This window comes from Blennius ocellaris, assembly GCF_963422515.1.
Source record: "Blennius ocellaris genome assembly, chromosome: 3".
Lineage (NCBI taxonomy): Eukaryota > Metazoa > Chordata > Actinopteri > Blenniiformes > Blenniidae > Blennius > Blennius ocellaris.
In genome coordinates, this window is record NC_137652.1 from 28,699,249 (window position 1) to 28,713,322 (window position 14,074).

General features: G+C 45.2%; 1 protein-coding gene across 1 annotated transcript; it reads left to right on the forward strand.

Moving 5' to 3' along the window:
• Positions 1–6,614: 6,614 nt before the first annotated feature.
• LOC308145204 (fibrinogen-like protein 1) lies at positions 6,615–12,506 on the forward strand (the record flags this gene model as incomplete). Its single annotated transcript, XM_080516567.1, has 7 exons — positions 6,615–6,665; positions 7,237–7,405; positions 8,603–8,762; positions 9,086–9,183; positions 9,360–9,448; positions 10,225–10,427; positions 12,272–12,506. The coding sequence occupies 7 exons, from the start codon at positions 6,615–6,617 to the stop codon at positions 12,504–12,506; spliced, it is 1,005 nt and encodes a 334-aa protein (XP_080372693.1).
• Positions 12,507–14,074: the final 1,568 nt, after the last annotated feature.

The following is a 14,074-nucleotide window of genomic DNA, read 5'->3' on the forward strand; positions in this document are numbered from 1 at the left end:
CACACTACACACCCCGGAGAGGACACACACTACACGCCCCGGGGAGGAACACATACAGACCCTTTCCAAAAAATTAGAATACGATGGAAAAGTTTATTTATTTCCATAATTCCATTCAAAAAGTTAAACTTTCATAGATTATAGATTCAGGGCCCACAATTCAAACGATTTCAAGTATTTATTTGTTTATTTTTACATAATTTGGGCTTCCAGCTCATAAAACCCATGAAAACAGGAATTCAAAACATTAGAATACTGTGAAGAAATCACCATTTACTTCTCAGGTTTTGCAGAAAAAACAAAGAAATTAGGATCACATCAAATCAATCAAAATATGGTACTTTCAAAACAATATGTCAATCTTCAATACTTGGTTGGGAATCCCTTTGCCTTAATCACTGCCTCGATGCGCCGTGGCATTGCCTGGGAGTTATGGAAGCCCACATTTCCTTGATGCTTGTCAGCTCTTCTTTGTTGTTGGGTCTGGTGAGCCTCATTTTCCTCTTGATAATACCCCATAGATTCTCAATGGGGTTTAGGTCTGGCGAGTTGGCTGGCCAGTCAAGCACTGTGATGGCATGGCCATCAAACCAGGTTTTGGTGCTTCTGGCAGCATGGACAGAGGCCAGGTCCTGCTAGAAGATGAAATCTGCATCTCCATACAGATCCTCAGCAGAAGGAATCATGAAGTCCTCTAAAACATCCTGGTAGACTGTTGCGGTGACCTTGGATTTAAGAAAGCACAGTTTACCAACACCTGCACCGGACATTGCCCCCCAAATCATGACTGACTGTGGATATTTCACACTTGACCTCAAGCAGCTTGGGTTGTGTTCCTCACCCGTCTTCCTCCAAACCCTTGGACCTTGATTCCCGAATGAAAGGCACACTTTACTTTCATCGGAAAAGAGGACCTTGGACCACTGGCCAACAGTCCAGTCCTTCTTCTCTTTGGCCCAGTTGAGACGGTTCCTGCGTTGGCTCAGGCTCAGAAGTGTCTTGACCCGAGGAACCCGACAGTTGTAGCCCAAACCCTAACCCTAACCCTCTCCCGTATGCGTCTGAATGTGGTGGTTTTTGAAGCTGTGACTCCCGCCTCATTCCACTCTTTCTGAATCTCTGCCAGATTCTTGAATCTTCTCCGTTTGACGACCCGCTGAAGCCCACGGTCATCTCTTTTGCTGGTGCATCTTCTCCTGCCACATTTTGCCCTTCCACTAGACTTTCCATTGATATGCTTGGACACAGCACTCTGTCAACAGCCAGCCTCCTTCGCTATGAACGTTTGTGGTCTACCCATCCTATGGAGGGTCTCAATGATGGTCTTCTGGCCAGTTGTCAAGTCTGCAGTCTTCCCCATATTGAACCAAACTGAAGCAATTTAATGACACCTGGGGAAACCTGTGCAGGTGCTCTGAGTTTAGTAGATGATTAGTGTGTGACACACAATTTGGGCAGATTTTTTTTACAGTATTCTAATGTTTTGAATTCCTGTTTTCATGGGTTTTATGAGCTGGAAGCCCAAATTATGTAAAAATAAACAAATACTTGAAATCGTTTGAATTGTGGGCCCTGAATCTATAATCTATGAAAGTTTAACTTTTTGAATGGAATTATGGAAATAAATAAACTTTCCCATCATATTCTAATTTTTTGGAAAGGGTCTGTACATCTCGGACTGGGCCCGGGGACTCTCGGGCATCTTCACACACACACACACCCCGGGGAGGACAAACAACAGACAATCCTCTGGCACCGGACCCACCTCACTGCAGGGCTTAAGAGTTCGGAGCAATCAATTAGCTGATTACCTGCAGGAGTGTCAGTGAGGATCCGGTGCCGGAGCGAGGTGTGTGAATCGTCACATGAAAGTCTGGTTTCTCAAGAGGGTCAGCAAAGTCAACTTCTGAGTCAAGTCCCCTCCTACTTCCCATAGTGCGTGTCTGTAGACTGTCCTCTGTCCAACTGTAGACCGTCTTCAGACCTTCCCCAGACTGTCCATATTTTGTCGACTTCTCTGAGAAACACCTCGATTAACTGGATGCTCCTGTATAAATGACTCATGAAGGAGATCAGCTGCAGGACTCTGGTCATGAGACTTTGGTCATGACATCCTGGTTCCAAAGAGTCCAGGTCCTGGTTCCAGAGAGTCCAGGCCCTGGTACCAGAGAGTCCAGGTCCTGGTTCCAGAGAGTCCGGAGGCCTGTACTACGAAGCTGGATTTCCTCTTATTCAGATAACTTCAAGTATTCACTACGATGCTCACTCACTTCTCACCAGGATAAAACACCAAGGTAACTGAGGCTGAAGGTCTCACCTTCTCCCGAGCAGGTTATGTTCTGGATAAGCGGTCAGAGCTCCGCCTCCGGACCAATCAGATCTCTTGGAAAATGACGGCCCATTATTAAATGATCCTGATTGGAGCGCGTTCAGTGCTGAGCTGCAGCTGAGTGGAGAGGAGGTGAGGAAGTAATCTAGAACCATCTTTTTGACATGATAAAATAAACCCTGGTCACCGAGGCTTTGAAGGACGTTTTTGTTCTTGACTTGTTCCAAGTGTGTTTCGCTCCACGAGGGTTGATCTGGAATAATGAGCTTAATAATAATGATCTCACCTGAATTAATATTCCAACACAAAACAAAATCACACGGAGGAAACTCAGCCTCAAGCCTGGATGGAAACTCTAAACTAAAAGAAGAGCAGTGAGGAAACTCAGCCTCAAGCCTGGATGGAAACTCTAAACTAAAAGAAGAGCAGTGAGGAAACTCTGCCTCAAGTCTGGATGGAAACTCTAAACTAAAAGAAGAGCAGTGAGGAAACTCTGCCTCAAGTCTGGATGGAAACTCTAAACTAAAAGAAGAGCAGTGAGGAAACTCTGCCTCAAGTCTGGATGGAAACTCTAAACTAAAGGAAGAGCAGTGAGGAAACTCTGCCTCAAGTCTGGATGGAAACTCTAAACTAAAGGAAGAGCAGTGAGGAAACTCAGCCTCAAGCCTGGATGGAAACTCTAAACTAAAGGAAGAGCAGTGAGGAAACTCTGCCTCAAGTCTGGATGGAAACTCTAAACTAAAGGAAGAGCAGTGAGGAAACTCTGCCTCAAGTCTGGATGGAAACTCTAAACTAAAGGAAGAGCAGTGAGGAAACTCAGCCTCAAGCCTGGATGGAAACTCTAAACTAAAGGAAGAGCATTGAGGAAACTCTGCCTCAAGTCTGGATGGAAACTCTAAACTAAAAGAAGAGCAGTGAGGAAACTCAGCCTCAAGCCTGGATGGAAACTCTAAACTAAAAGAAGAGCAGTGAGGAAACTCTGCCTCAAGTCTGGATGGAAACTCTAAACTAAAAGAAGAGCAGTGAGGAAACTCTGCCTCAAGTCTGGATGGAAACTCTAAACTAAAAGAAGAGCAGTGAGGAAACTCAGCCTCAAGCCTGGATGGAAACTCTAAACTAAAAGAAGAGCAGTGAGGAAACTCAGCCTCAAGCCTGGATGGAAACTCTAAACTAAAGGAAGAGCAGTGAGGAAACTCTGCCTCAAGCCTGGATGGAAACTCTAAACTAAAAGAAGAGCAGTGAGGAAACTCTGCCTCAAGCCTGGATGGAAACTCTAAACTAAAAGAAGAGCAGTGAGGAAACTCAGCCTCAAGCCTGGATGGAAACTCTAAACTAAAGGAAGAGCAGTGAGGAAACTCTGCCTCAAGCCTGGATGGAAACTCTAAACTAAAAGAAGAGCAGTGAGGAAACTCTGCCTCAAGCCTGGATGGAAACTCTAAACTAAAGGAAGAGCAGTGAGGAAACTCTGCCTCAAGCCTGGATGGAAACTCTAAACTAAAAGAAGAGCAGTGAGGAAACTCTGCCTCAAGCCTGGATGGAAACTCTAAACTAAAGGAAGAGCAGTGAGGAAACTCTGCCTCAAGTCTGGATGGAAACTCTAAACTAAAGGAAGAGCAGTGAGGAAACTCAGCCTGGAACCTTTCTGCTGGAATGAAGTGAAACTGAGTCCGTTCAGATCTCTGATGAATTAAAATCCTAGAATCTCACCAATCAGCACGAACTCGCCCACAATGGTGTGACTTTGGCTGCAGTGTTGCTTTTATCCTGGTGGATGTGTTTTAATTCTTCATATTCTATTGATACTTCAGTGAATCTCTAAACTAGCTCTGCAGTTCCTCCCTGTGTGATTGGCCAGATGCTGCAAGCTTTCATGTTAACGCCGCACACGTAGGTCAGGGTTGAACCAGGAGTTGATAACCTGCTTGGTAGCAACGCTGATCAGGGTCCAACTTGTCTTAAAGCAGCAGTATTTTATTTCAAACTAGGGGAACCCTCTGAGAACAGAGGAGGACAGATACTGAAAGATTCCCGATTTTACTTCTGGACTTTAAAGTGTCTTTTCCTTTTGGATAAACTTCCACCATCAGTCTGAACCGTCATTCTAACCGAGCTCATCGTTTACCGGGAACCTTCTTCAAATGAGTTTCGAGACAAAATTCCTTCAATGTTCTGAACGTATTTCTGCTGTCATGCTTCAAATAAGTGTTTCACAATTCGTTTTCTCAGTTTCATGATTGACTGCAGTCATTTTGAACAATCTATAAGGAATTTGAATTGTAGTTTAACCAGCAGGGATTGTAGTTGGTAACAAAAGTGAAAATAAATCGTCCTTTTGTTGGTCTCCATAATGGCTCAGTCCATCTGTAAGCCATCTGAAGGTCTGACTCCCGCATGTTTTCACTTTCCAGTGCAATCTTGTTTAAGTCATCTGAACTGAAATGTTGTACAACGGCGCCCCCTGCTGGATGTGCGAAGCCACTTTAACCAGCAGTGAGGTGGTTTCTCATCACATCCACTCGCGTCTTACTGAAACACTGCGATGGAATAGAACCAGCAGCTGCTCTCAGTTACCAAAGCTCTTTGTTTGCTCGCAGACTCAGTCACTGGTGTGTTCTTAATTCTTAATTCTTAATTCTAAGTGTATTTTAGACCTTCTCCCATGCTACCTTTAGAACCGACATCAGCCAGAGAAACACGGACACTTATCTTCTTTCTCTGTTCATATTTTCAGTGTAAGCTTGGTGATAATGTATATAACTATGAGATAATTTCACATTAAAGGTGTTATAAATAAAAATTTTAAAAGGTGTCATTCATCCAATCGGCCACAAGAGGGTACTCGTGTATCAGCACGGGAAGTGGATCGTTTGGATTTGTTCAATATTGATTATGGATGAAGGAAAATTACTAATTTCGAAATAAAATACGTAAAAGACTAAAACAAACACTTGTCTCAGTTTTGTTAGCCTGTATATTGTTTTCTACTTCATCTTCATGGTGAAATACAGTCTATCCTTGGTTTTAAAACTCCAAAGTTCTATGTAAATACTATTTAACTATTCCTTCTAATCCTTCTTTGTAGTTTATGAAAACTTGGTTGGTCTTTTTTATTTATTTATTCATATATTTATTTGTTTGGTTGTTTGTTAAAAACGATATAAAGAAGCTGTGCAAATATATGGTCCGGAAAGGGCTAAAATTTGAATGCACATTATAATCAATATGTCTGTTTTGCCAGACACTAAATAGTCTTGTTTAACCATTAGATATTTTTACTTTGACGGTGTTATGAAGAGTTGTCGTTCCTCTAATCGCCACCAGAGAGCGCGCGTGTATCTGCATTGTCAGTGGAACGTTTGGATTTGTTCATTACTAATTACTAATCTTTGCTTTTAAAGACTAAATTAAAACAAAATAATGAATGATAATAAAATCAATGGACTTGTGACTACATGTAGCTAATATATAGACAGTAAATATTTCGGAGCAGTTCGCCTGTATTGTTGTCGTTTAAAGGTGCAGTAACCATAGTGATCAACAGGTGGCTCCGTGGCGCAATGGATAGCGCATTGGACTTCTAGTCAATTACTTGAGGAGTGATTCAAAGGTTGTGGGTTCGAGTCCCACCGGAGTCGCATTTTTCGCTCGTCCACTTAAATCAGAGTAACTTTTTTTTTATATATAGAAATGTTTTTACATATAGAAATACATCTGTCATTTACATTCATGTTTTTAGGTTGTACGAAGCGGTTTAACTGTTTCTATCCGTGTATCCCGTCGCTGCTGGCCAGGTTGAGCATTAATCACGGGCTGTTCAAGAAACCTACTAACTCCAGCTGCGAGCAGACAAACAGAGTTGTGTTCTGGTGGGAATCTTCCCGGAGACCCGCAGGACTTCACACTCCTCCACGGCAGATTCGCTTATTTATTCAGTACAAAACTCTCAGTTACACTGAAGAATTGACCGACACTGAAAAATGAAGTTATCGTGGCGAGAAAAGGAAACTGAAACCTCCAGTTATTGTAGAGTTGTTACTCAGGTAGCAGGAGGAAGATGCTCTATCATTCAGGACGTCTCGTTTCAGGAGTCCGGCTGCAGAGAGGCTGCAGCTGGAGGTGGAGGTGGAGGAGCAGGACGCTGCAGCTGGAGGTGGAGGAGCCGGGAGGTGGAGGAGCCGGACGCTGCAGCTGGAGGTCGAGCACCCGGCCGCTGCAGCTGGAGCAGCAGATAAAGAGCGAGGCGCGGAGCGACGGAGACTAAACACAGACTGGCAGCTCGTCCATCATGGCAGCAGCTCTGGTTCTCCTCCTTCACCTGCTCTCCTCCACTGCAACGGTGAGATCACTGCTTTACTTTCTGGAGCTCAAGACGTTTAAGTGTGATCCATGTGTCTCCATCAGGACACGACTGACCTGGACTGGAAACACAAAAGATGAACAAAACCCTTTTATAATTAATTACCTGAAATAAGATCACGTGTCTAAAGAGAGACAAAAGAGAATAATGTCATCATGGTAACTGATCAAATCATTTTTAAAGTTTAGTTGCTGTCATTATTTTTTAGAAAACGTGTTTTTTTTTCTCTTCCAGTCAGACATAAATGTCTTCTTTCATTTGAAAAAGTGAACTAAATCCTCCTCTGTGCCGTTTCTTCATTTTCTGATTATATAAGCCTCTTCTTTGTGACAGTTCTCTTCCTGTTTATAGATGTTTATTGCTTGTTTGTTAATTAACTTTATTTATGTCACACTTTTCTGAAACATGGTTACAGTGCTTCACATTAATGTAGGAAGTTACATCTAAAGCCATAATCTAATAATATAGCTGTTGTATGAAGAGCAGGATGTCATCTGCATGTCAGTTCTCCATCATGTAGCGAGTTTAAAATGTTTGTCTGCGGCCTGAGGCCCCGGTGCCCTGCGAGAAGAAGGTGACCCGTCTGGAGGCTGAGATCAAGAGTCTGATGAACGTGATCAACGACCAGCACCGATACATCCTGGAGCTGCACAGCAGCCAGAGCCAGCAGCTGGAGCATCTTCCCAACTCCTTCCTGGACGCTGACGACCTGTACAAAGGTGTGCTGTTAGCACGCTGAGCCCGTAGCATGATGCTGCCATTGTTAGCCCGTAGCATGATGCTACTGTGTTATCCATTAGCATGATGCTACTGTGTTAACCTGTAGCATGACAGTGCCAGTGTTAGCCTGTAGTGTGATGCTGCCAGTGTTAGCCTGTAGTGTGATGCTGCCAGTGTTAGCCTGTAGCATGATGCTACTGTGTTATCCTGTAGCATGATGGTGCCAGTGTTAGCCTGTAGTGTGATGCTGCCAGTGTTGGCCCATAGCATGATGCTACTGTGTTAGCCTGAAGTGTGATGATGCCAGTGTTAGCCTGTAGCATGATGTTACTGTGTTGACCTGTAGAGTGATGCTACTGGTGTTAGCCTGTAGCATGATGTTAGCACTGTTCGCCTGTAGCATGATGCTAGCAGTGTAAGCCTGTAGCATGATGTTAGCATTGTTAGCCTATAGCATGACACTAGTAGTGTTAGCCTACAATGTTATGTTAGCATTATTAGACTGTAGCATGATGCTCGTGGTCTTAGCCTGTAGCATGATGGTAGCAGAGTTAGCCTGTAGCATGAGGCTAAAAGTATTAGCTTGTAACATGATGCTAGCAGTGTTAGCATGTAGAATGATGTTAGCAGCATTAGCCTGTAGCATCGGGCTAAAAATGTTAGCTTGTAGCAAGTATCTACCAGTGTTAGCCTTTGGCATGATGTTAGCAATGTTAGCCTATAGCATGATGCTCGCAGTGTTAGCCTTTGGCATGATGTTTGCAGTGTAAGCCTGTGGTATAATGTTAGCAGTGTTAGCCTGTCGCATGATGCTAGCAGTGTGAGCCTGTAACATCAGGCTAAAAGTGTTAGCTTGTAGCAAGAGAGATAGTCTTTGGCAGAGATAGTCTTTGGCATGATGTTAGCAGTGCTAGCCTGTAGCATGGTGCTAACAGTGTGAGCCTGTAGCATGATGGTACCAGTGTTAGCCTGTCGCACAATATTAGCAGTGTTAGCCGGTAGCATGATGTTAGCCTGTAGCATGATGCTAGCAGTATTTGCTTGTTGAGTGTTGTGAGCAGTGTTAATGTGTAGCATGATGGTATCAGTGCTAGTGAAGTGTTTCATTTGATTAAACATTTAGTCATTGTTACATTTTACTTTGTAATGTGTTATTCCGATCAGCATGTGACCTTTTGTGTGTGTGTGTGTGCCAGACTGCTCAGACGTGTTTGATGGCGGGAACGTGGCCAGCGGGCTGTACGTGATTCGTCCGGACGGCTCGCCCACAGCGCTGAGCGTTTACTGTGACATGAACAACGGTGGAGGATGGACCGTGTTCCAGAGGAGGAAGGATGGCAAGGAGAGCTTCGACAGGTGTGTGTGTGTGTGTGTGTGTGTGTGTGTGTGTGTGTGTGTGTGTGTGTGTGTGTGTGTGTGTGTGTGTGTGTGTGTGTGTGTGTGTGTGTGTGTGTGTGTGTGTGTGCGTGCGTGCGTGCGTGCGTGCGTGCATGTGTGTATGTTAACTTTACAAAGAAAATTTAGGGTCCCACCCTGATGACAGTACTTCAGTTCCCTTTGTGTGTGTGTGTGTGTGTGTGTGTGTGTGTGTGTGTGTGTGTGTGTGTGTGTGTGTGTGTGTGTGTGTGTGTGTGTGTGTGTGTGTGTGTGTGTGTGTGTGTGTGTGTGTGTGCGCGCAGAGCCTGGGCGGAGTACAAACATGGCTTCGGAGATCTTTTCTCTCCTGAAGGAGAGTTCTGGCTGGGAAATGATGCTCTGCACTATCTGACCACACAAGGTGTGTATATACTGCTGTGTTTGCATGTGTGTGTGTGTGTGTGTGTGTGTGTGTGTGTGTGTGTGTGTGTGTGTGTGTGTGTGTGTGTGTGTGTGTGTGTGTGTGTGTGTGTGTGTGTGTGAGTGTGTGAGTGCGTGTGCGTGTGTGTGTGTGTAACCTGCTCCTTGGTCTTGCAGGAAAGTACGACCTGAGGATCAATATGGAGGACTTTGATGGGAACCAGCGATATGCGGAGTACAAGAACTTCAAAGTGGACAATGAGAAGGTGAAAGTCGAGCTGCACAGTACTTCATACTCCTACTTTAGTTGTTTGTTTTTGTCTTTTACATCAGTATATTTACTTAACCAAGCAGTAAAAAGTCGCTAATACTCTGTGGTACGACGTTCTTCGTACTCTTACTGAAACATTTCACGATGCAAGTGCTTTACAACGGAGTGTGTTGTTTTAAGTGATACTTTCAGTGCTTTTTTTTTTATAATGGTACTTAACTACTTTTATGAGTAAAAGCAACATCAACAAAAGTATTTTGTATGTAGTTTGAGTACTGTGACAGTGAAAGCATCTCTCTCTCTCACAGTCTGCTGGATGTTTGATCATCCTCTGCTATCATACTGACAGTGAACGCTGTGATGTCATCACGGTAGCAGGAAGTGAAGTGGCCGTTATAATGATGATGATGATGATGATGATGATGGTGATGGTGGTGATTGTGGTGGCCTGTCTTTTTGTCTGTAGCCTTCTTTGCTCCGTTTCCCAAAACACTCACCTTTATTTGGACTAATCGTGTTCCGTCTCCTGCAAGGTCGTCTGCCCCCCCCCCCCTCCTGCTTCTCACCCATCCATCCCCATCCTCCGTCTGCCCCTCCCCCCGCCCCTCCTGTTACTTTCCGACATCCTTCCTCAGCTCATGTTCCACGGCCATGTCATAACATCCAGGTTCCCACGGTCAGGACACTGCTGGTTGAAGTCCAGACAGAATGACTTGCCGCTGCGACAGAAACGAATCTTAACATGTGAGGATGACTCTTGGTGTTCTGAAGGATCAGTACCAGCTCCACGTGGGCGAGTACAGCGGGACGGCCGGGGACGCCCTGCACCAGTGTCAGAGACCAGGCGGAGCGTGTCTCCCGCTGGACGCCATCAAGTTCAGCACCTTCGACCAGTCCAATGACATCAGCAGTGACGTCACCGACCAAAATGACCGCTGCATCAGACACAGCAAGTCAGGCTGGTGGTTCAGCAAGTAAATACACACACACACACACACACACACAGACACACACACACACACACACACACACACACACACACACAGACACCTCACTCTCCACAATTTGTTGGTTTGAGTTAAAGAAATACAGAAGTTTGCTGTGACTTAACTCAAATCTCATCTTTCCAAAGAGGGTTAAAGGACCAGTTATTGTGGTTATGGTCGTAGAAAAAGATGCCGTGTCATGATTAAGGGTTCGTCCACACCAGGAAACCGGTTCACCTCAACATGATGTTTCTGGCCGGTCGTCCACATGAGGCGGTTTTAGGAGCGTGAAAACAGGTTTTTTTTTAACACGGGTCCCAGAGTGGGGAAATTCTAAAACCCCGGCTTGTGCAAAGATGATTATCTGTGGAAAAAACATGAGGTAACCCCTCCACCCCCCCTCCCCCCACTGCGGCCCGTGATGTCATCAAATAACCACAACAATCAGGGAGGACAAGCTCCGGTGGAGCTGCAGAAGCTACTGACTAACAGCAGGAAGAGCGAGGCCATAGACCTATAGAACTAGAATTATATAGAGGTTTATGAGCAAGAATATTCTTCTAAAGTTCTATGTGCTTTGTCTTCTTCTGCGTTTTTGGTGTGTTTGGTGAGTCACAGCGCCCCTAGAGGCCTGGACTGTGTACTACATGTCCTGAAGCCTCGTGTTGAGCCCAGTTCATGGAGACGAGTAGACGGAGGGTTTTTGGAGAAGACTGGGGAGGAAATAGATTGTTGTTTTTCCTCGTGTGGATGGACCCTCTGTCTCACCCTGTGTCACCTTGTCTCTTTGTGTCACCATGTATCACCTCACTGCCTCACCGTGTATCTCACACTGCATCACCCTGTCAGTTTGTCTCCCCATCTCACCATGCGTCACCCTGCCTCACTCCGTCTCTTCTTGTGTCGGTTTGTCTCATCATGTCTCCCTCTGTGTCACCCTGTGTCAGTTTGTCTCCCCCTGCCTCACCCTGTGTCGGCTTGTCTCCCCCTGCCTCACCTGTGTCGGCTTGTCTCCCCCTGTCTCACCCTGTGTTACAATGTCTCCCTCTGTCTCACCCTGTCTCACCCTGTGTCGGCTCGTCTGCCCGTCTCACCATGTGTCACCCTGTGTCACCCTGTCTCCCCCTGTGTTGCCTTGTCTCACCCTGTGTCACCCTGTGTCGACTCATCTCCCCCGTCTCACCATGTGTCACCCTGCCTCACTCCGTCTCTTCTTGTGTCGGCTTGTCTCATGTCTCACCCTGTGTCACAATGTCTCCCTCTGTGTCACCCTGTGTCAGTTTGTCTCCCCCTGTGTCACCCCGTGTTGGCTCGTCTTCCCCGTGTCACCCTGTCTCCCCCTGTGTCACCCTGTGTTGGCTCGTCTCCCCCTGCCTCCCCCTGTGTCGGCTCGTCTCCCCCTGTCTCACCCTGTGTCACCCTGTGTTGACTCATCTCCCCCGTGTCACCGTGTCTCCCCGTCTCCCCCTGTGTCACCCTGTGTTGGCTCGTCTCCCCCTGCCTCCCCCTGTGTCGGCTCGTCTCCCCCTGTCTCACCCTGTGTCACCCTGTGTTACAATGTCTCACCCTGTGTCACCCTGTCACCCTGTGTTGACTCGTCTCACCCTGTGTCACCCTGTGTTACAATGTCTCCCTCTGTGTCACCCTGTGTCAGTTTGTCTCCCCCTGTGTCACCCCGTGTTGGCTCGTCTCCCCCTGTCTCCCCCTGTGTCACCCTGTGTTGGCTCGTCTCCCCCTCCCTCCCCCTGTGTCACCCTGTCTCCCCCTGTGTCACCCTGTCTCCCCCCTGTGTGGAAGCAGACGTTCACCTGTCCCGTCCCGGCCGTCCCCAGGTGTGACTCGGGGAATCTGAACGGCCACTACTACAACGGGCCGTACCGGGCGATGGCGGACGACGGGGTGGTGTGGTACACCTGGCACGGCTGGTGGTACTCCATCAAGTCCGTGGTCATGATGCTGCGAGCGTCCGACCTGGAGGACACGCCCCCGGAGCTCCCCACCGCGCCGGCCAATCAGAGCCAGGCCAGACCGGCGAGCAAGGAGGTGGAGCCCCGCCGCCGGCTGTAGCGGGAGAGATGCTGCACGGGTCATTCATGTTTTCTACTGGCGGTAATTTAATGTGTTTGTTCTGTTTGATGGGAGGAATGTTGAGTCAGAGGATTTTAAAAACGACACAAACTGAAAATAAAGACACTTGTGATTTTTTTACCTGCTGCCTCCAGATATACTTGTTGTTTGATCCATCCTGTAAATGTGACCAAAATATTAATGTTATCAATAATCATGTCCCACTCACTAAAACTTCGTTTTGCTTGAATGAAGCGACAAAACAAGTCGTCTTCATCACATCAACACATCATCAGGACAACAGTTGGTTGTTTACTGAGGGTTTGAACATAAATGAAGATTTATCATCCAGTAACATCAGTTCTAAACTCCCTCACTGCTTCTTCTTCTGTTGTACTGGTGACGATGACAATAAAGTTTCTGTTATTCTATTTTGTTCTTCACATGATTACAGAGAAAAACCAGAGATTTTTTCTGTTTATTCATAAATAATAATTATTATTTATTTGACCAAGAAATTATTGTGGAGAAAAAAAATCAAAATACAAGACAAATATAAAGTATTTTCTCATCTGTTATTTTTGTGGATGGATAGTGTGTGTGTGTGTTATTTTTCACCCATTAATGCATGTTGAGAGACTCAGTTTTTACATAATAGGAGGACATTTATAAAACCATGTATGGCAGCGCCACCTGCAGGCTCCACTGTGCAGCTGCAGCATTTAGGACATGTTTAGTAAAGTAGAGTAACTCACCCACTCAGACATTTCAGATATATTGAAGGTCAGAGAGATGAAGAAAAGAAGAACTAAGATTTTATTCCTAAAGGGTTAAGCTAATAAATCGGCCGTGTCATTTTTAACAATAAAATATTTACCTTAAAGAAATAAATGATGTCTTACAGTCAGTTAAGAATATCATCTTTAAAAACTTTATCTTCTTTAAATGTGACATTTTTATAATTTTGGTTTTCATTGCAGTATTCATTTCCTCAAGGTTTGGTTCTGAAACTTTTATTTGTGGTTATAAAGCAGCGCAAGTTTTGTTGAAATCGTTCATAAATTAAAAAAAATAAAAGCCCGAGCTTGACGTCTGTTGCTGATCTAATGTAGAGTTAGTGCGCTCCTGCTGGTCGAACAGAGGAACTGCAGCAACATAACATGTACTTCAGTTTCAACGTCAAACTTTCAGTATACTGTGAACAGTTTAACCATAAAAAAGATCAGGAATGATTTTATCTCCCATTTGGTGAGCTGAAATCATTTTTATGAGTGAATTTACAGCCATCACTCCCTTTATAATTGTAGCTTGCTGTTAGCTTATTTTACAGTTAATCTGGCAGTTATTTATTCTTATTTAAAAATTTCAGTCAGTTTGAATAAGCATTTTAAAACATAGTGAAATGAAAATATAGGAATTCATTGGTTGAATCCCAGACAGCCGGACAGAGGGAGGAAACTCCTCTTCCAATATACAGGGTTTGAGCTTCAGCTAATGCTAACGGGTACAGCAAAGAGACAGCAGCTCCGCAACCGTTCATGTGAAACTGAAGACATTAGCGGAGACTT